The following is a 20,752-nucleotide window of genomic DNA, read 5'->3' as shown; positions in this document are numbered from 1 at the left end:
GCATGCGGGTGAGGGAGCCTCCAGACCTGCTGCAGGACGGGGCAGCGAGACCCGAGCTCTGGACCAGCCTGCGACCCACCATCGCCTCTTCCCTTAAAGAGGACTCTATGGGACAGGGTCCACAGTGGCTTCCTCCCAGGACATCCAGCCTGGGTCCCAGAGCCCCACACCCATGTGGGGGGAGAAGGCCTGGTGTGTGTCCTTTAAGAGTGGCCACACGAAGCCCTTCTTCCCATGAGTCCCAGTGTCCCCACCGCAGCGTCTCTGTACCAAGGCAGAATGGAAAGTTTTGCCCTTGTCTTTGTGTCACCGGGACACTGCACCGTGGAGCTCACACTTGTCACCCAGTAATGTTTACTGAATGAGAAATGAGGACGGGGCCGCGGCCAGTGCGAGCACGGGGAAGGGGCGGATCTGGCACAGAGGCGCGACCAGGCACCAGGAGCGCTGTGGCTGCAGCGTCCACAGCGTCCACCCCAGGGCAGGGAGCGCGCAGGCGGCAGGAGAACCCACTGGTTCCCGGCAGCGCCCGCACCAGACCCGAAGGGAACCCAACCGCAACGTCCACCAGCGCCTGGAGGGACACACCGCAGTGTCCACCGTGTCCACAGTGGAGCCTGCCCCGGGCATGGAGGAGTGACGTCATGCACCCCAGGGACCCCAGGCCACGGAGAAGGAGGCCGGGGAAGGACCGCAGGTGCCCGCTCCACCCCCGACGGGACGGACGGTGGGGACAGGCAGGTGAGCGGCTCGGAGGCCAGGAGGGACGGAGGAGAGCGGGACAGAGGCCCGGCCAGGGCTGCGGATGCGCCACAGGGACAGCGCCCAGCACTGGGCACACTCACCCGCAGCCGACCACTCCGCATCTGGCCGTGCGTCAGGAGCGCTGTCCCGAGCCCTCGTGGATTCGGCGACATGTTTATTTTTAATTATTAAGTAGACTGAGCGGGAGGATCCGTGTCACGGAAACGTCTTCATCTCCCCTCGGCATTTCCTTAACTCTTGGCCATGAAGTCAGCTCTCATCTGGAGAAGCCTCTGACTGACACCTGGGGGTGGGGAGACTGGCCAGACCCAGGTGCTGACTGGCTCAGGAGCAGCAGCTGTTGCTTTTATCTTTTATTATTTTTTTAAACTTTGTTTTCTTTTCCCCAAAAGGACCATGTGTAACTTAATAGACAGTTTATATAAAACAGAAATAGAAATGGATTTTATCTAAAACAGGAGTGTCACAGGGGATGGAAGAAAGTGCATAAATGGAGTTGGGAGTCCCCGAAATCTGGATTCAAATCCCAGCCCTCCCTCCAGTAGCTGTGTGACCTGGGGCAAATTACTCTACCTCTCTGAGCTTCAGTTTCATGCCGTGTAGAATGAGAGCAACAATTTGAGCCTCACAAGGATCACGTGCCTGGACGGCAACCACTTAGGTGGGGTGGGCAGCTCAGTGCATTTTGATCACCTGCCACAAAGCCTTGGTTATGGAAAGTCCTGGAAACATCGCTGGTTTGGGCACCTCCAAGCTGGGTGGTAAGACAGGAGGAGGATGAGAGGCACCCCTGGTAAGAGCTAGAGGCCCACGGCTGGATGAGTGGTGGCACCGGGCTCTGCCCCTTGTTCACAGGGCCCCGCCCCAGTTCTTATCCTTCAGACCCAGTGAAGTGAGGAGGGCAGAGCCGGGAACCAGCTCCTGCCTCTGACAAACCCGCAGCCCCGGCTTCACTGAACCAGAAAGAAGAGGCCCCAGTCCCTGCCTTTGGCTCCGGATCCTCCAGCCTGGTCTTGAAGCACCCTGAACGCCAGCGTGGAAAGTGGGACTGACCCCGAGCAGCCTGCTCTATTTTCGGAGCTGACCTGATTTACGTAAGGATCTGGACAGCTCCTCTTATCCCATAATTATGCACCGGGTCATTTATTACTGTCACTGATGATGGATCTCCCAACAGCAGCAACGTGCACACGCTGCACCCTGTCCCCAGAGCTGTACAGACGCCGCCCAGGCTCCTGCCAAGGCTTTGCAGTGCGCTGGCTGCCGGGGAAGCCATGCCCACTCCCACATCACCGCTGACTGCGTTCCCCAAGAGGGAAGCACCGCGCACCTGTACACGCCCAGCTCCCCGCCAGACGGCAGAGAAGCCTGCAACCACGCTTGCCTCGTCTGCCAACTGTCAACTCGGGGACCTGCAGACAAGCACTCAGCCAGCCCTGCACCCCTGACCCCCCCCCCCCCGGCTCCCCTAGTGGGAACATCTTGCAAAAACACAGTAAATGATACAATCAGGTCATTGACAGGCAGGCGGTAAAGGTGACATCTCCACGGCCACAAAAGTCCCTCCTGTTACCCCACCTTGGAATCCCTAGAAATCACTGTTCTATTCTCATTCCTAGGACTTTGCCACTCCAGTGCTGTGGGAGCACCACACCATCTGCCCCCTTTGGGAATGGCTCCTTTCTCACTGGGCGTGGTCCCTGGAGGTCCATGCAGACAGACTGTTGGGTGCACCAGTGACCCTCGTTCTTACCATGGAGCACTCGTGGAGCAGGGCACCAGGGGAGCCGCCACAGACTCTGTTGCTCTTCCGGGCAGCCAGAGCACCTTCCTTCCCCACCAGCACCCTCAGCACCATCTAGTTCCTCTGTTCCCTGCTGGAACTTGGTGGTCAGGCGGGTTTTGCTCCTGCCCTCCAGTTCCTTTCACTAGTGGCCAGTGGAGCCCAGCATCTTCCCACCACTCTTTGCAATCTGAGTGCCTCCTCTGTGGAACATCCTTCTGATTTCTCTCCTCCCATGAAGAGCCCTTCATACATCCCCGATGCTACTCTGCATCAGATGTGCAGTTCAGAAATACCTCCTGCTCCGTGCGTTGCCTTCTCAACTGAGGAGTCCTCCATAAGGTGCATTTCATTCTGAGGAGGTCCAATTTATCAATTTTTCCATCAATGGATGTTGTTTTGGGTGTCAAGTCTAGAAACTCTTTTCCTGAAGAATTCTTCCTGTTTTCTGAAAGTTTATGGCTGTATATTTTGCACTGGATTCTAGGATCCGTTCTGAGTTAATTTCTGAAAAAAGCATGGGACTCGAGGTGCATTTGATTTTCTTTTTGGTGACGGATGTCTGGTAGCTCCCGTGCCCTTTGTTGAAAAGGACACCTCTTCCCCACTGGTCTGGCAAATTTAGTTGAGCACCCTTGCAGGGTCCCCTTCTGCCTGTTCTGGTTCACAGATCTCTGCTCCTTCACTGCTGAACGCCATCCCACCTCCTGCTGCTCCACAAGTCTTACAATCTGCTGTTCTTGTCCCTTTGCCTCTACCTATGAGTTTTAGAATGATCTTTCTTCTATGTATGAAGTTCTTGCTGAGATTTTGCTGTAAGAATGGCATTAAATTCTCCTGCAGTTAGACAAGCAACATCCTGGGTGTGACGCATCCTCCAATCCATGAACATGGTATGTCTTTCCATCGACTTACAATCTTAGATTTCTTTTATCAACTTTGTGCCATTTTCAGCATAAAAAATAAACTCAGGGTAGCTTTTGTTGGTTTCTTGCTACCACCAAGCATTTAATCTGGGCAGCTATAAATGACGTTTGTTACAGGCTGCATCCAGCATGTCTGCCAGAGGCCCCCAGGTTGGCGCTGTCGGGAGGAGGTGGAGCCTTTAGACGGTGGGGCCTGCTGGGAGGAAGTGAGGTCCCTGGGGGCATGGCCTTGAAGGGGACCCAGGGACTCTGCCTCTCCTTGCTCTGTGGCTTTCCAGCTGCCGTTCCCGGGGCATCTCCTCTGCCACACCATCTGCCATGGTGCACGGTGCTTCCCAGGCCCCAGCAGCACTGGGCAGAGGCCTCCGAAGCCATGAGTCAGAATAATGTCCTCCGTTCAGGCTGATTCGTCCAAAGCTGGATCTTTGGTGTTAGTTTCTGATCTTCCTGCTTGTTGACAGAAACACAACTGATCTTGTACAATTAGCTTGTGCTCTGTGACCTGTGGAACCGCTGGCCAGGGTTTTGCTGAGACATGGTACAGTCCTTCCATTGCCCAGGTGGGCAGCTGCATTTTTCTGCTGGCCCTCGTCCCTCAGTGTTCCTGTATCACACCGGTTAGGAAGTTGTCCTGGTCTCCTGGTAAATGAGCCGTTTCTCACGACGAAAAATGGAGTGTGAGCAACAGGTCTGACAGGGGTCCCCCGTGGGGTTGAGGACGCGCCCGTTCCTACTGCACTGAGGGGTGCCGTCGCGAGCACAGGTCGGCTGTGCTCACTGCCTTCTCTGGGCCAACCAATGTGGCTCCCTAACTCTCTCTGTAGATGTTTGACATGCAGACAGCACTGACTGATTTCCCAGTGTCAAACCATCCTTGTATTCATGGGATGAACCCCACGTGGCCACGGCGTGGACTTCTCTTGGCATATCGCTGAGTTCTATGTACTAATATTTTATTAAAAACTCTTTGCCTTTGCCTGTTTTCACAAACAATATTGCTGTGCTGCTCTGTGGTTTGATGTTTCTTGTGCTTTGGTTGGGCTTTGATTTCAAAGTGATGCCAGTTTCATCAAATGAGTTGAAGGCATTAATGTTTAATGGCATCTCCTGGTGCCAGGCTCTACCCATGGGGATTTTCCCCTCTTTCAGCCTAAACATCTTCCAAAACCAGGCCTTCCAGGAAACAGCGTGAACGCACCCCACAGCCCCCTCACACCATGGCTCCTCCGCCAGCACGGAGCCCTTTGGAGACCCTGCTCCTGGAGCAGCTGGTACCTGAGCCTTCCTGGCCCTTCAGGACGACAGACAGCAGGATCCATGTGTCATTCAGAGAAGGTCTTCACATCAGCCCTTGCTGTCAGAAGTGGCTTGGTTTGATGCTGTCACAAGGATCCATAAGTTCAAATCCCAGGGTCTCAGTGGGAATCTGCCCTGCTTAACCCAGTTTGGTGCATTCAAAATAATGTAAATCAGATCAATATGGAAGCTATCTCAGACCTTAGAGAGCTTCTGTTTAAATCAGATACAGCTCCAAATGGGGGGTTTTTCCTTCAATACAAATTACTGGTACCTAAGGAAGGGCGACCATGGGGGATCACATGGTCCCCACAGCAGAGGCCCTGGGAACCCATGCTCACTCAGCCCACCGTTGAAATGCCACCTCCTGGGGGCAGTGTCTGGCATCAAGCTACCCATCTGGTGGGCAATACCAACTCACCATGACAGCCCACTGTCCTACCCAGCCCTGGCCAGGCTGGTGGGACCAGGTGTCCCTCTGGTCCTAACCACGCCTCCTGCCACGATTCTTGGTTCAGATTCACAGAAGGAGCACTGCAAGTTTGCAATGCAACCCTGTGAGGGCCGGGAGATTTGAAGAACTTGTGGTTCACTTGGCGACAGGGTCCCTGGTCATGTCTGCACCGATACCTAGGACCCCAGCTCCTCACACGACGTGCTCACCTGCCCCCCCCCACACTCACACACAACACACGGGCACACTCACACGTACACAAAAGTGCCCGACCAAGTTCCTGGCGCAGGCTCTCAGGAGCTGACATTCAAACCAGGCCTCTGTGCCCCTTTGCCACGTCTCCTCCTCCTGGAGGCCCCACACGGGAGTCTCTGGGCCTCTGTGACGTGCTGGGTTCAGGGGACAGGACCAAGCTGAGCCTGTGCAGATGAAGCTCAGGGACCCTGGGACGTCTGACCCCTGGGGCATCCACTCAGGAACTGTGTAGTGCAGGCCCAGTGCTGCCTGGGATGCCCAGGGGAGCACACGTGCCCTCTGAGAGGCCAGCTCTCCTTTGGCAGCCAGCCCAGCCTCTGACCCACCTTTGCACCTGCTGGTCTCACCGTCAGCCACCTGACCCCTCCCTCCTGACTTCAGGAAGCCTATTACACTGAGCAGTCTTCCACCCCCCACCCCAGGATCCTGCGGCTATGCTCCTTACACACTGGTGGGAGAGGTGCCCAGAGGGTGCAAATGCTCAGCTGGCACAGCTCTCTGGGCCACAGGCCTCAAAGATAGCAGCCACAGCTCCCCTTGCTGTGCTGCTCTGGTGCTGGCACACCCTGGATAGCACGGGTGCTCACAGTCACCCCAGCGGGTAAGGAAGGAAGCTGCCCTGGTGGCCTCCAGCACCCACACTGGACAGGGACAGTGCTGAAGGCAGACACTCGGGGGTGTCTCAAGAAATCACTGGTCCTAAAGACACCGCTTCTGGGTTTCCCTCGGAAATGTCTGAACTGACCCGACACTCACCAGTCCCGAGTGGCAATCAGGAAACCGGAAACGCAGATGTATTCTAAGAATAAGTCACACACCTGATCCCAAGGCAGCGAGGGACAGTGGACATTCAAGCCCAATAACACCGTTTCTCCTGGGTTCACATCGAAATGACCACAGTTGGGTGGGATTGGGTTAGATTAGACACATTTCCAATCTTTTCCATCTGTGTTCTCATGCAGCTCCTGAGAGTTGGGAAGCACCGACGGCTTGTGTCTCTGTCTGTAGGGAGTGCTGGTCTCTCCCCGGGGAGGAAGACTGTCCCCTCCCTGAGGGCAGAGACCGGCTGGCCCGTGCGTCTGCCGTGTGTCTGCTGAGGATGGTGGGTGCCCCCACCCGAGCACCGAGGAAGAACGCAGGGGAGGATGAGGCTGAGAGCAGAGGCCAGTCCCCAGGACGGGGGACACGGAGGGCAGCCGCTTGTCCAAAGTGACTTCTGAGGCTCCTGCGGGGCCCGGGAGCCGGCAGTTCAGAGTAAAACCCCAGCAGGTCGGACACACACACCCAGCGCTCCCTGCCCAGGATGGAGGCCGAGGCCTCTCTCTCTCTCAGAGGCACCTGACCTGCCTCCAACCCCTTTCCCCAGGGCAGCGACTGCTCCAGTCCCCACCAGGGCTGCAGGCAGGGTCTTCCGCCCCCTCTGCCACGGCCAGCGGCAGCTCTGCTCCCTCACCCACAGCCAGGCCTGCACCGCACCCCCCCCCGTTCCCGCCCACGGCACCCCCTCCCTCCAGGCAGCTGAAGGTCTGACACTGTCACTCCTCCTGAACTGACAATGACGGCAGAGCTGGTGGCATGGTTTCTCCTGAGCACCTCTGTACTCTCATCGTGACAAAATCCTTGAGCCCCAGGAGCCGTCGCTGTGGGTAGGATTGAGAGCACGGAGCAGGGAGCCAGGCTGAAGAGCCAGCCTCTATCTGGGGCAGGAGAGCACCCAAGCCTGAGGCTGCGAGCGCGTTCCTGGAACTCCGTGCGCAGCCGGGCACAACCCGTGACTGGATGAAACAGGGGCACTGTGCCATGGCGACACACTTTCCATCCACAGACACCCCAGCGTCTCCTAGTGCCAGACCCTCCACAGCACTGCCCACAGGGACGCTCGGCCGGGACCCTGCACTCTGCTCCAGGGCAGAACAGGAGCCTTGCACCGAGGTCCTGTGCGTTCCCAACCAACACAGCCCCTGCTCCTCACAGCCAGGTTCACGTTCCTGCTGCTGCTGCTGCCGCAGTGGCGACCCCTTCGAGCTTCCCCAGAGGTCACAGGCCAGCAGAGTCAGGGAGCAGTGTGACTTCCCTAGGACAATGGGCAGCAGAGCCCATTGGCTCAGGGAACTGCCCACAGGGCTGGCAAAGACGGGAAGGCAGACAGGTGGGGTCCCGCCTGGCCCCCCTCCTGGGCCTGTACCAAGGGAAAGCACCATGAATAGTTGAAGTCCAGGGAGCAGACCACACAAGGGCAGTCTAGGGTGAGCTCAGAAGGCACAGGCCACAGGATGTGAAGCACAGGAGAATTCAGCTTTGAGCCACCAGACTTTTGGGGGATGATAAAGAAACCAAGTTGGTCTGGAGATGCAGCTCGTAGTAGAGAGCTTGCTGCAAATGTGCCAGGCCCCGGAATCCATCCCCAGACCACAGGGGAAAAAAGAAAAAAAGAAGGTGTGGCCTTTTCCAGAGCTCCCACCCTGGACACAGATGCAGACGGCCCTGATTCCTCTCTCTGGGCCTCCCGTCCAGCTGTTGGAACTCCTAGGTCCTCTGCAGACACACTACTTGGGGCACACTGTGCTCCCCTGGGGCTCCTCTGGTTTTACTGTGAATATTTACCAACTTTAAGATCTCAGGGACCAATGGTAGGATCCTGGTCCTGTAATCTGTCATCGGAGGAGCTCTTGGCCAGCAGGTGGGGGAGGGGTGGCACAGCGCTCAGGCCACTTCTCTGTGCCTGCCTGTCCTAGTTAACTCGGGCCATCCACAATCAGGCAGGTGCCAAGCTCCCCAGCAGCAGGACAGGCCCCGTCTTCGCCTGAGTCCTGGAGGGGCTTTGGCGATCTGGCACTGAAGCAGCACCCACCACCCCTGGTTGGTTATGGTGGGGTTCAGGTCATGGCCCTGACGAGGGGTAGCAGCTGCCCTCCTCCACCTGGGTCTGGCCCCAGCCCCGACAGGGATGGAATCCAGAGGGCCCAGGGCACCCTGAAGGCCTGACTCTGCCATGGGCACACTCCAGCCCGACTTGCTGCTCGCAGCAGATTAACTGAGAGTTAATCTGAGTTATGTAACCACCGCTCCCCACTCGGTGGCCTCATGAGTCACCAGCCCCTTTGAATTCCTGGAAGGGGTCTCCCAGAAACAAAGAGCAGGGTCAGGCGCACCCTGTTTGTCTGCTCTGGCCCCAGCGAGCCCCTGCTCCCGCCTCCCCCTCCTGTCTGACTGGCACTGGGCAGGAGCAGCCCTCTCAAGCCAGACTTCAAACGTGGAAATCTAGATCAAGGATATATTTGGCTTTCCAAGCTAATCTTTACATCAATTTGGTCTCTACTGACTTGTAACCCTTTGAAGAAAACTTGGCAGCTCGGTATTTAAAGCAGATGACTCCAACGCCACCCCAGGGAGGAGCCCTGGCTCTCCGGGCTCCGTGCAGACTGCAGCTGAGCTCTGGGCCCACCCACCTCATGGGGACCCAGGGAGCAGCCTTCTTCCACACCCTCCAGGCGTCCGGTGGGCTCCCACCCAGGCTCAGGGGCACAGGGCGCAGGGGGCACAGAGCCACATCTTCCACATGCCTTGTTTGTGTCAGAGACAGAGGCTGGGACCAGGGTGATGTGTCTGGGGTGGGGCACGGCCATCCCCAGAGCCACCCCTGCCAGAAGGCTGAGGCACACAGAGGGGAAAGCAAGCTGATCCCTCTCCAGGGACCCACAGACAGACGCCCCAGGGAGGCTCAGAGCTGTCTCAGCTCAGCTCCTGTGCTGCCTGGCCTGCTTCGCTCTCCAATGCACAGAGGCAAAGGACGAGGTGATTAAAATAAATAGACAACAGAGACCAGAGATGGCTGGGAGGGGTCCACACCCCCCCCCCCCCGCTCCCCAGCAGGACCGCAGATCCCCAACAAGGGCCGAGCTTAAGGAGGACGGACTCATGTTGCTGAAGATTTGAGCTGCCTCCTAAATTTGTGATTTATTCGAGCATTATTGTCCCTGATGGGTGTCACAGAGGCTGACACTACACAGATTCCAGTGGCAATCAATTTAGTAGCAGCAGCTGGAAGTCGGCACCAGCCAGGATTCACCGGGGGCGCGGTGTTGTGGACAGAGCATTGGACTCCATCCGTCGGGCTGTTCAGCTCCAGCTGCTGGGGGACTTTAGTCAGGGACAGTGTGAGCCAGCTCCGCGGGTCCCTGCGGGAGGCCCGGGCACATGACAGCAGGCACACTGAGGACTTGAGGAACCGAATGATATGGTTAGACATGCCCGGGGCCTAGAGAGAAAGAGGCAGTGGAGCCTTGGGGGTGAGAAGAGATGAGTAACCCCGAGGCACACAGCCTGGGAGGGAGCACGGGCCCTCTGCAAGGGGTCGCAGTCCTGAGCAGGCTGGGATGGACGTGGGAAGCTCCACTTGCCACCAGGCAGCCAAACTCAGAACTCGGGGCAGCCTGCTGAGTAAGCACACCCTCTGGGCTGCTGCTCCAGAGTCTCCTTCAAGGGCTGCCCTTCCCTGTGCTGGGAAGTAGCTTTGCATTTGGATGCAATTAGCACCACCACCACCACCAAAAAAAAAAAAAAAAAAAAAAAAAAAAACAACCAGAAAAGTAGATCGATTAGACTCCATCTGCTTCTCTCTCCTAAAAAGTCAAGGCTCCAAGTACAGCTCAGCTCCAACACAAAAGGAAATAACCAAGCCCAGACTTCCCCTTGGAGCTGAGAAGCCCCTCCCCCAGGTTAAAGGAGACTCTTCCAGGCAGAGCTTGCACTGTCTTCTGTGGCCTCCACGGGAGGTTCAGCCTCTACCTGTCCGAACCAGCCTCCAAGCTCGGTAGCAAGATGCCCAGTGCTCACCTGGAGAGCCAGGCAGCAAACCTGCAAGCAGAGGCCCAGGGCTTTCTGGAAAGGAAAAGTGCACCTCCAGATCGTGAGCAAGAAACCCTTGTTCCCAGCCCCTGTGCCTCCAGAGAGATGTGCAGCCACCAGACCCCCTGGCTCAGGCCTCTCACCCTAGCCAGGAGTCGGCACTAGCAAATATGACCGAGAGCTCTGCCATCAAGATCGCGGAGAGGTGACGGCTCATCCGTAGAGGCACATTTACAGAATATCTCCTGTGCTCACATCGATGGGGAAAAACTAAAGGTCATACTTCAAAATCACCAACAGAACTATTTCTGAAAGCAAAACCTCAGGAAGCTCTTAGGTGGGGATGCTGTAAAGGAATTGTTTTAGAGAATTTTGAATCAAAAGAGAGGTTTCTGTGCATAATATTTGTTCTCCTCTTCCCTTATCAAAATGTATTCATCTTTCAATCTAGTAACTTAGCAATAATAAAAAAAAAAAAAAAAAGCCTGAGCCTGTTCAAGTAAGTTGCCATCAGCAACCTAGTGGCAGGAGGCAGCTCCGGAAGCATTCAGGAGCTAAAGGCGACTGCCGGGCAGGGTGGAGAACTGTTTGGTCATTCACCAGGCCCATGGGGTCTGGCAGAGACCCGGGACAATCCAGAGCTGAAGCGCATACTGCAGGCTGGCAGGGCACCTGGATCCGGGTCATCTGGGCAAAGCTGTCCTTGCTCCCTTTTGCCGACACCCCAAGCCCAAACCTTATCTAGCCCAAGCACACCAATCAGTTGATCCAGGCCCAGCAACAACCAACACCCCACAGGATCAGCTTCATGATTAACCTCTTAAATCCCACAGCCACAATCAAGTCCCGTGGACAGGCAAAGGGATGCCAATGAGAACATTTGACAATTTTCATGAGATGTGTTAAACAGCATTTACCCCTGCGTGCCAAATCGACTCATAAATCAAGGGTAGCTAGAAAACCCTTGGCAGGCTAGTCCCCTTTCCATTTCTCAAAATCAGGACGCGCACTCGTCCTCCCTCCCTTTGCCCCACTCCCCCCAGCTTCACGCCAGGTGGGGGCGGCGGAGGCAGCCTGTTCTAGCAACTGCTGACCCCCTTCAGCCCCATCGCGGGAGCGCAGTGCATCCCAGTGGACAAACTTGAGAACCGCAAGCAGGTTTTCTCCGCCTCCACCTTAAGTCCTCTTGGCTCTGGGCTCCATCCCGGACCCCAAAGCACCAGCTCTGCAGGAGACCCTGGCTGGAGCGAGAGGGGTAGAAGGTAGCTCTAAAGGGGACAAGTGCGTTCTGGTTGGCCCTGGGGCCCCCAAAGCAGGGGCCGATGGAGTCAGAGTACCCGGGTGGGTGGGCAAAGTTTGCTGAGAAGGGTCCTTCTGAAAGCTCCCGCCACAGTGTCTGGGCTAGAACCCTGTTTAAGCGGGCCCTGGAGTCGGGGACACAGACCAGCACCCTGGCTCACCCACGCGGAGTGTGGGCATGTGAGTGGTTCGGAAGGCTGCCTGCTGTTGCTCCCCCAGAGCCCGGGGCTCTCCAGTCTCAGTTGCCCGCCAGCTGTGTGCGACAGTCCGCCCGGAGGTCACCCAAACACAGCTGGGTCGTCAGCTGGGATCCTAGGAGGCTCCGGTTCAGTCCCGGGCCCAGAGGAAGAGAGAAGGGCGGGTGGAGTGGCTGGTTCAGCTTTCCTCCGACTCCACCTGCAGCGCTCTCCCCGGGAGCCAGGAGCGCTGGCTTTCCCTAGAAGCCCAGATTTCTGCGCCCGCCGCCGCGCCCAGCAGCCCATGCCTCGCCCTGGGCTCCGGAGAGGAGGCGCGCTGGGGCGGCCGGCCAGGACACTGCGCTGCTGGCGCCGGCAACTGCGGGCGCGCCCGGCCAGCTCCGCTGCCCAGGTTGTTGGGGCGAACGCCGCTGCCCCGACCCCGGGACACAAGGGACCTAGGAAAACCGGCCGCTCCCTGCGGGGCCGCGGGGCTCTGGTCTCCAAGCGGCCGCCCTACCGCCCCGGTGCGCCCAGCTGGCCGCTTTCGGGAAGCGCGCGCGCGGGGGGGGGGGGGGTCTCTTTATTTGCAACATTGAGGAAAGCGCCGCTTCAGCCCAGCCCGTCACCCACGCACCCACACGCACCGTGTTGTCAGCCGGGTCGCTCACCTGAGTCCTAAAAGGTGTTGAATCCACATGGTCACGTTTCGGGGAGCAGAGCCTCAGACCTTGCTCGCACTGGCCATCTGCGCGGCGCCCGCGCCCGCTCGCTTCAGTCGCGGTCCTGTGGCGCCGGTCTCCGGCTCTCGGTCCGCCGCCGCCCGCCGCCCGCCGCCCGCCGGCTGCGGGGCGCACAGCGAGTCAGAGCGCGGCCGCGCGGGGCTCCATGCCGCCGGCGCGCCGCCGCCATTGGGGCGCATGGCTCAAACGGGCCGGCCCGCGGGGACGCACATCCTCTGGCCGGGGCGCGGGGCTGTGGCCCCCTCCAGGGGCGACACAGCGAAGGTGGCGGCGAGGCGGGGCGCGTTCTGGTGCTGTAGCTGCGAAGCGAGAGTCTGAAAAGGCGCGGCTTCGCCCTCCCGGGCGGCGGGGAAGAGGCCGGCGGCCCCGCCGCGAGCGGTACGAGTCTCGCGGTGCGCGGCTTTGCCTCCAGCCGGAGCCCGGCGCCGAAGAGTCGGCGTTGACCGCTGATTTGGACGACTGTCACTCCGGCGGACGAGAGTCCGCTCACTCGCCTCAGGGTCAGGGGGCTCGGTCCAGGGCTCCGCCGCCAACCGGCGCTGCTCAAGTTGCCCGGGAGCTCCGTCTGAGCGCTCGCTCTGCAGACGGCCGCGGCCCGGAGGCTGGCAAGAGGCGGGCAAGGGAGGCGCGCGGAGCGAGGGCGCCGTGGAGCGCGGGGCGTGGGGACGCGCGGCGGCGGCGCCGCGCGGAGGAGGCGCGCGGGGATCCCGGGGCCCAGCCGCCCGCGCCCACCGCGCCCTCCGTAGAGCCGCCAGCGCCGCTCGGCCGCCTCCCTTGCGCGTCTGCCTTTCCGCGCGCTCGCCCCCGCCTCCTCGAGCGGGTCCCAACTCCGCCCGCCCGGCCGGGCTCACGTCACCCGCCTTCCCCGCCCCTCGAACGGGAGCCCGAGCCCCTGGCCGGCCCCGGCTCTAGTTCACCACCACGCCTCGCTGTAGCGCTGCTCGCCGTGGGGGTCTGTGCCCAGCCTGGGCGACTCTGCCGGGGGGCCTGGGTCTCCCCCGTTCCCATCCCCGGCCTTGTCCCGGTCCCCACCTTGGAAAGGCTCGAGAGAGGCCGCAGGCTCCGATTGGACCGCCTGGCGCCGCCGGATGGTGTTGCCACGGTAACCGGATGGCATGCGAAGCAGTTAGAGGTTCCGACCCGGTTACGAGTACGCCCAGTGGACTCAGAGCGCTGATTTGGGGAGGGGGCGTCCTCGAGGGAGGACTGACGCGTGGAGCGGGGAGCGGGGGCTGTGCGAAAAGTTTCCTCCCGCGGGAGCTGACCAAGCGAGCGCTGCGCAGAAGGCTGCTGAGGAGGCTGGGTTGGGTCCTGCTAGCGATTCGTTCTAGGGCTGCGTGTGCCGCCGACTCGCTGAGTTCCTGGTTGGAGCTTTAGTGTTTCTGACCCGATTATCCAACAGTCCCTGGGCAGCCCTCCTGGCTCTCCAGCAGCTGCTGCCTGGCCAGGCCCCAACTCTGGAGCCACCAAGAGTTCCAGGGAACCTGGGCCTCCTTGACTCTCCACCAGTTCCTTCCCCACCCCAGGGCTTCCTTGGTGTCTACCCCAGGGAGCTGTATTTGCAAGAGTGTGAGTAGAGGCTGACAGCTTCTGAGGGTCCCTTCTGTCAGAGATAACCGTCCATGGAAGGCTGGATCTGCCAGCTCCTCGAACTGTTTGGACAGAGCCTACTTCCAACTCTCCATGTTGCTGGGGGAAATACAAAATCAGGAGTCTCAGAAATCAAGGCTGAGCACCGAAACATGCAGTAGAGGAGAAGCCAGACCAGGACCACAAGGAGAGTCTAGCTAGGGCCTCCCCCTGCGCTTCCGCACCCTGGAGGGATAGGTCAGCACAGCCTGCTTTGCAGGTGAGGCCTCCCTGGGAGGGGCAGCCAGTGGGCAGGCAGAGCCAGGCCAGCTGGGCTGGGACTTGCCATATCCCAGGAGGCCTCTCACCCAGAGGCTTCCAGCCTGCATCCAGCCGGAAGGAGGGACCCACCTGCTGCCCTACCAAGATTTCTAGGAAGTGACGGGTGACATTGAAGCATGCTGGGAGGAGCCTGGACATGGGTAGACCAGGTGCACATTTACTGACTGGAGTCCTGGGTCCATTATCTTCACCTCCCAGACCCTCAGTCTCCCCGTCTGTAAGATGGTTTCCTATTTCCTTCGACATAGGGATTTTTGCAAGGACTGAAGGAGTTGACCTCCCACACAGTGTGACTGTTGTGGTCTGTGTGCCAGTCACCCCAGACAGACAGCCGTGAGTCAGCACTTTGTGTGCCCAGATCTCCCGGGTCTTCTTCCCCCAGAACCCTCATCTGAAGGGATTCTATTAAGCAGCCAGGGAGACAAGGAAGTCCTGCCAAGAACAAGCTGGACCCAGGGGCACCAGCAGAGGCTCAGTGCCCACACTGCTGCCACCTAGCGGTGGCAGAAGCCGGGTGCTGCACTGACAGGCCTTTTCTGCAGCTGGAATATGGTCCTGGAAGAGCGGGGCTTGACAGTCTGGGGCCAGCTGGGCTGGGGGAGGGCAGGCTTGACTGGGTCTGTGCTGGGGACCCCGTCCACAGCCTCATGGAAGCTGCTAGCCTGTTTCAGAACATTTTAAGTGCACAGATTACAACACACAAGATCATAGACACTGACATCAAAATGAATTATCAAAAGATCAGCCTAGCGGGCGGGGTGCAGCTCAGGGGTGGTGTGTGTGCACAGCATGCGAGAGAGGCCCTGGGTTCCATCCCCAGCAGGGCCCAGGAAGATTAAGGGCACACACTTGCGGAGGGCAGTGAGCTTTCCTCTTTATTAATGCATTAAATAAGCAATTGGCAGATCCCAAAATACCACAGTTTTGATGCCAAGATGAGTGGAGATACCTGCAGGTCCTGTAGTATCTTGTGGAGATGGCCGTGGTTTCGAGGTCAGACTGTCACGAGTACTGTCCCGCCACTGTCATCTGTCACTCACACTTAGGGAAGGACATGATCGAGTTCTCTGAGGTTAGCAAAAATAAAGATGCTGTTATCCCCCAAACAAGCTTAAACAGGCCCCTTGAATTCCACGCCCAGGTCCTGGGGGTCCCCGGAATAAGGAGATAACAGATGAAGTGTTTTTCTGGGACCAACAACAGGGACAAGTGGCAGCAGGAGTCACCACGGGATGGCGGGACCGCACCGTGGCTGGCGGCTCCTCCACTGCTGGGCAGGTGGGGAGGACTGGCTGGACCTTCCCGAGGCGGCTCTCGGCCAGCTGTCCTCGAGGCAGTGCCCACCGACTCGATGACCACATGGCCATTTGTTTTACATATTGTGAAATGAAAAACACAACCTGGGGAGATGTGTCCCCCATGCACACACACACGCATGCTCCCTCTCGACACACATGCACACCACATGCCTTCACACGCACGCATGCACCCTTGATCACACCCACCCGCTTCCGCGGGCACAAAGGCCAGCTGCTCAGAGGACCCGGCATGCCGGGCAGCCTGCAGCTCCGCTGGCCCGTCTGGCTGGCCGTGCCCACCTGGGAGACATCACGCCAGGCCCACCGTCCACCGTGGCAGGGTGGGCCGGTCGCCTCATCTCTGGCCTTCCTATTTTCTCGACAAAGGAGCTGGCCGGCCCTGCGGGAGGCCCTCCCCGAGGCTCTCCGAGGCCATTTACCTAATGGCCTTCACAGACTCGACTATTTTTAAAACCCATCCAAAGCCAAATTGAGCTGCCATTGTTCATTTTTCTCCCAAGGAGGTAAATGTGGCTTAAGCATGATGTTTGATTAAGTAGCAGAGTTTGGGGGTTTTAAATGGGAGGGAATTGCTGATTAAAATTATTACGAGTTTCTTTACAGCCTCCGCGCTGACGTCTCCCCGGCCTCTCCTGCTTGCTTTCCCTCCCGGGGAGGCTGCTGCTGGGGGCTTGGGGGCCTGCCCTTGGCTGGGTAACAGGTGAGAGCCAGGAGCTGAGAGAGCCCCCGCAGAAAGCAGTCGACCAGGACAACCACCCCACAGCCCAGGGCCACCCGAGGGGCCCACTCCAGGCCCTGCGACCTGCCGGAGTCCACCTGGGGGAGAGGGAGGCCCAGGGGCCGCTGCTGGCTCTCGGTGGCAGTGGACTCCCACGCAGCAGGTAGGAGGGCTGCCCGAGGACTCCGTCTGGCCCTGGCCGCAGGTAGGTTCTCCTTTCCAGGCTTTCCCAGGTCTGAGTTGAGGGGCGAAGAGGAGGAGGACCCATCCGCCTGGCGAAGTTGGGGGCACAATTTGAAAGTGGTTCTCTGGCCCCAGGTGGCCTGCTGGAGAGGTGCTGGGCAGGAAGCTGGAGGGAGAGGGGACGTCCCAGCAGAGGCCGGGCAGAGGAAGACAGGGAAGCCTAGTTGGAAGCTGAGGAATCCCAAGGAGGGGCCACAGGGACTTTCTCATACCTTTGACAAGGACCCAGATCTAGGGCTCCTGCTGGAGTTACGGGTCTGTCCACTTCACAGTCTTCCAGGACTTCAACTTTCCTGTGCTACAGCAGGGGGGCGGGGTCTTGGCCGTGGACAGCAGCAGGGGACAACAGCAGTGGTAGAAGGCTCCAAGAGGGACTAGGATATGTGACCAGGCAGGAAGGCCGAGGGGGGAAGGGCCCCCTGGAGCTGGGGACAGCAGGGAGGTGGACTGCACACCGTTCTCGGTTGGGCTCTGGGCAGATTATTAGGCTATAAGTGGCGGTGAGCATCCATGGCCTTCACTCCACTGTGACGTCCACTGGGAGTGGAGGGGGGCATAGGCACTCTGGCACTGACCCAGATGAGGGCCTGGAGGAAAGACCCCTAAGAGGACCCCTGGGAACAGGCGTGACCTGTCAGAGGAGGGCGGAGAGGAGGCCAAGGGGCCGTGGCTGGCTCTCAGCAGAGGGTGAGGGAGGCCCACAGGGTCCGGAGACCCTCGGCTGCAGGCAGAAAAGGCAGAGTGTGCCCAGAGTCTACACTATCGATCTCTCCTGGATCAGCTCATGAACCACACAGGTCAGCAAGGACCGGATTATGTTGTATCAACAAACACGCCCAGAGCCGGGCGGCATCGCTCAGCCAGGCCCGTGGCGTGGGCATGGAAACAGCCATCGACAGCCCATCGGCCTTGCCCTTGGTGTCTTCGTCTGAGCCAGACCTGGAGGAGCTTCCTCGCTGAACACTGGGTCACTCACACAGCCAAGGACAGGCGTCAGGAGATGGCCCTGCTGGGAGGGGTGTGCCACTGCTGCACATCTCGGTGGCCAAAGCAAGTCACTTGGCCAACCAGTGCTGGTGGGTGAGGAAGGAAACCTTGCCCCAGGTGGGACAGGCAGCTCTGGGGACAGCCGTGCTGGCTTCATGCTCCCCAACGCCAGCAACTCGTAGCAGAATCTCTGTCTTCTCCCGGAGCCGCTCAGCATGGGATCTGTGGGAGGGAGGTTCTCCTCAGGGGCTGAGCTGAGACCTTCTTCTGCCTGCAGCCCCGACAGAGACCCTGAGAACCCAAAGCTGGGGGATTCCAGAACAGAGCTCACCTCTGCCCAGGTGCCTGCCTGCCATGCAGGAGAGCAGAGACAGACGGTCAGGGCAGTGGGCGTGGGGTGAGTGGTCCACCTCTAGCTCCGAGATGGCCAGCACTGTACTTCTATCTAGGGAGGAAGCTGAGACCAGTCAGGAAAAGACCATCACCATCCTCATCTCCACCACCATTGTCCTGTCTCCTCCATCATCACCACCACCATCACCTCCATCACCACCATCACCACCTGCTGCGCCCCTCCCCTGACTCAGGCAATGGCAAGGCCCTACTGAGGTGGATGGCGCAAGGCGTCCATCCTCTGGAGGAGCGCAGTATGTTTCTGGGAATGGGCTGATTTGTTTTTGTATTCCTTTAATAAGTATGGTTTGGATTTCTCATATGACCATTAAGTATAAAGGAAAAATCATGACTTTCCCAATTAATGTAACTACTTCTAAAGCATAGATCTGTTTGCTCTAAATGCAATGATTCAGCTGTGGAGTGTAAATTGTTAATGTCTAAAGAAAAACTCCCTGTATTCCTGTCAAGGAAGTTTTTGAGAAATTAAATTAAAATCTAGAGAAAAAAAATTAATGTTAAGAAGACAGATTAGTGCTTAGTACTGGGCAACTTGTTCTTGTTCCTGTGCACAATGGTTTGTGCTCTTACTTCTGTTTGATTAAAAGTAATAACAAGTCAACCCCTTGCCGTAACCATGGCACCGGTTCCAGTCAGTAAGTCAAGAAAGAATAGTCAAGGTATAGGCCAATAGTTTGGGACATTTGTAACTATTATTAAAAGTTAACTAAGCAGAAACTGCTCAAAGCAAAACGCAAACTGAAAGTACAAATGCTTGCTTATGCATAAGCCAAGATACATTCTTCTATTCTAATTGTAGCTATGTAATATTTTGTTTTGTTTGAATAATGATTCCTGTTTTGTAACCACAAAGTACTGTAAGCCTGCCAAAATTAAAAGTATATATGATCAACTTCACAAGTAAAGATTGGGATCAACACCTTCACTTTGGTGTCTGTGTTGTTTCTCCACCCCCTCTTTCGCCGACTCCTCACCATCCGTTCGTCTCCTGAGACCCCCTGTTGGAGCTGGTCTCCGACATCTGGCGCCCCCCGAACAGGGACGATCGGTAATCCGTAAGTCTGATGCATTCATTTCATTGAGAAGTTTTCGGGTGAGGATAGGATCTTACCTAGGGTACTGCAGACCCCTTAGCAAGGTGCTAAGTAAGTGAAGGGTAAGTAATCAGAGAACTTATTTTGAGAAGTCATGGGCCATAAAGAGTCTAAAGAAAGAGGACTCTTTATTGATATAGCTAAGCATATGCTCCATAAACGGGGCATTTCAGTTTCTTCTAAGCAGTTAAGACATTTTTTTAATTTTATTCAAGAATGCTCTCCTTGGTTCCCTGAGGAAGGAACCTTGAATTTAGAAACATGGAAAAAACTAGGTAAGGAGATGAAGGTTTATTATGATCATCATGGGCCAGAAAAGATTCCTGTAGATGCTTTTGCATTATGGAATGTTTTTAAAGATGCTTTGGATCCGACCCATGAGGCAGTTTGTTTGGCTCGTCAAGTGACTGAGTCTGAACAAACCCCCTTAATTGAGGCTGCTGCTACATCTAGATTTTATAAAACTACATCCCCTCAAAAACAGTCTCAATCTGATAATGAACAAGGGGATGAAGAGGAGGACAAACAACTTTCTCCTCAAGATCAGGAGGACTTAGAGGAGGCTGCAGCTCGATATCATAACTCTGATTGGCCACCAAATTTGTTAGTTTCTGTGTCTCCAGAGCCTCCTTAGAGCTTTAAATAAAACTATGGAAACTATGGGAGCCTTACAACTGGGTCTCCCATCTCCTACTGCTATACCTAAAGATAGTAACATAGTGGTGATAGACTTATAAGATTGTTTCTTTGCAGTTCCTTCATCCAAACAGGATTGTAAAGGTTTTGCTTTTAGTCTGCCTTTCCCAAATTTACAAAGACCTTATCAAAGATTTCAATGGAAAATTTTGCCTCAGGGAATGAAAAATAGCCCCCACCTTATGTCAAAAGTTTGTTGATGCAGCCTTAGTCTCCACGAGAAATAAGTTTCCATCTGGATACATAATTCATTATATGGATGATATTTTATTAGCTCATGCTGATTATTTGATACTCCAACAAATGCTTAATTTTATGATTACAAGTTTACAAGACTGGGGATTAAAAATTGCTCCTGATAAAATTCAAACTCAGGCTCCTTTTTCTTACCTTGGAAGATTGATTAATTCCAACAATATAACTTCTCAAAAAATACAGATTAGGGTTGATTCTTTGTGTACTTTAAATGATTTTCAAAAACTTATTGGGGATATTAATTGGATAAGGCCTTACTTAAAATTAACCACTGCTGACCTTAAACCTTTATTTGAAATTTTACAGGGAGATTCAAATCCAAATTCACCTAGACAATTATCTCCTGAGGGAAAGAAGGCTTTATTTAAGGTGGAGAAGGCTATTTCAGATCATTATTTACAACAAATAGACTATAATAAGCCCTGGATGTTAATAATCTTACAGACTTCACACACTCCTACTGGATGCCTATGGCAAGATGATCCTTTAGAATGGATTCATTTGCCTTCTACTCCAAAAAAGATTAATATTTCATACCCCACCCAGGTGTCATCATTAATTTGTAAAGGT

General features: G+C 56.5%; 1 protein-coding gene and 1 long non-coding RNA gene across 6 annotated transcripts in view; both read right to left on the bottom strand.

Moving 5' to 3' along the window:
• LOC144366803 (adherens junction-associated protein 1-like) overlaps positions 1-12,613 on the bottom strand; it is a 45,590-nt gene extending 32,977 nt beyond the window's left edge. For 4 of the 5 annotated variants that reach the window (XM_078021621.1, XM_078021618.1, XM_078021622.1 and 1 more), the window contains exon 1: positions 12,474-12,613. In XM_078021621.1, coding sequence (XP_077877747.1) covers positions 12,474-12,502 — 29 coding nt within the window. In that variant the 5' untranslated portion in view covers positions 12,503-12,613. The other variant, XM_078021619.1, reaches the window with a different exon arrangement.
• On the bottom strand, positions 9,401-12,441 carry LOC144366806 (uncharacterized). Its single transcript, XR_013425943.1, has 2 exons — positions 10,062-12,441; positions 9,401-9,698 (listed from the first exon to the last, which is right to left on the bottom strand). It is a non-coding gene; the product is annotated as an uncharacterized LOC144366806 (long non-coding RNA).
• Positions 12,614-20,752: the final 8,139 nt, after the last annotated feature.

This window comes from Ictidomys tridecemlineatus, chromosome 9 (genome assembly GCF_052094955.1).
Source record: "Ictidomys tridecemlineatus isolate mIctTri1 chromosome 9, mIctTri1.hap1, whole genome shotgun sequence".
NCBI classification, from domain to species: domain Eukaryota; kingdom Metazoa; phylum Chordata; class Mammalia; order Rodentia; family Sciuridae; genus Ictidomys; species Ictidomys tridecemlineatus.
The sequence above is the reverse complement of the archived record's forward strand: the minus strand, read 5'-3'. Positions and strand labels throughout refer to the sequence as shown.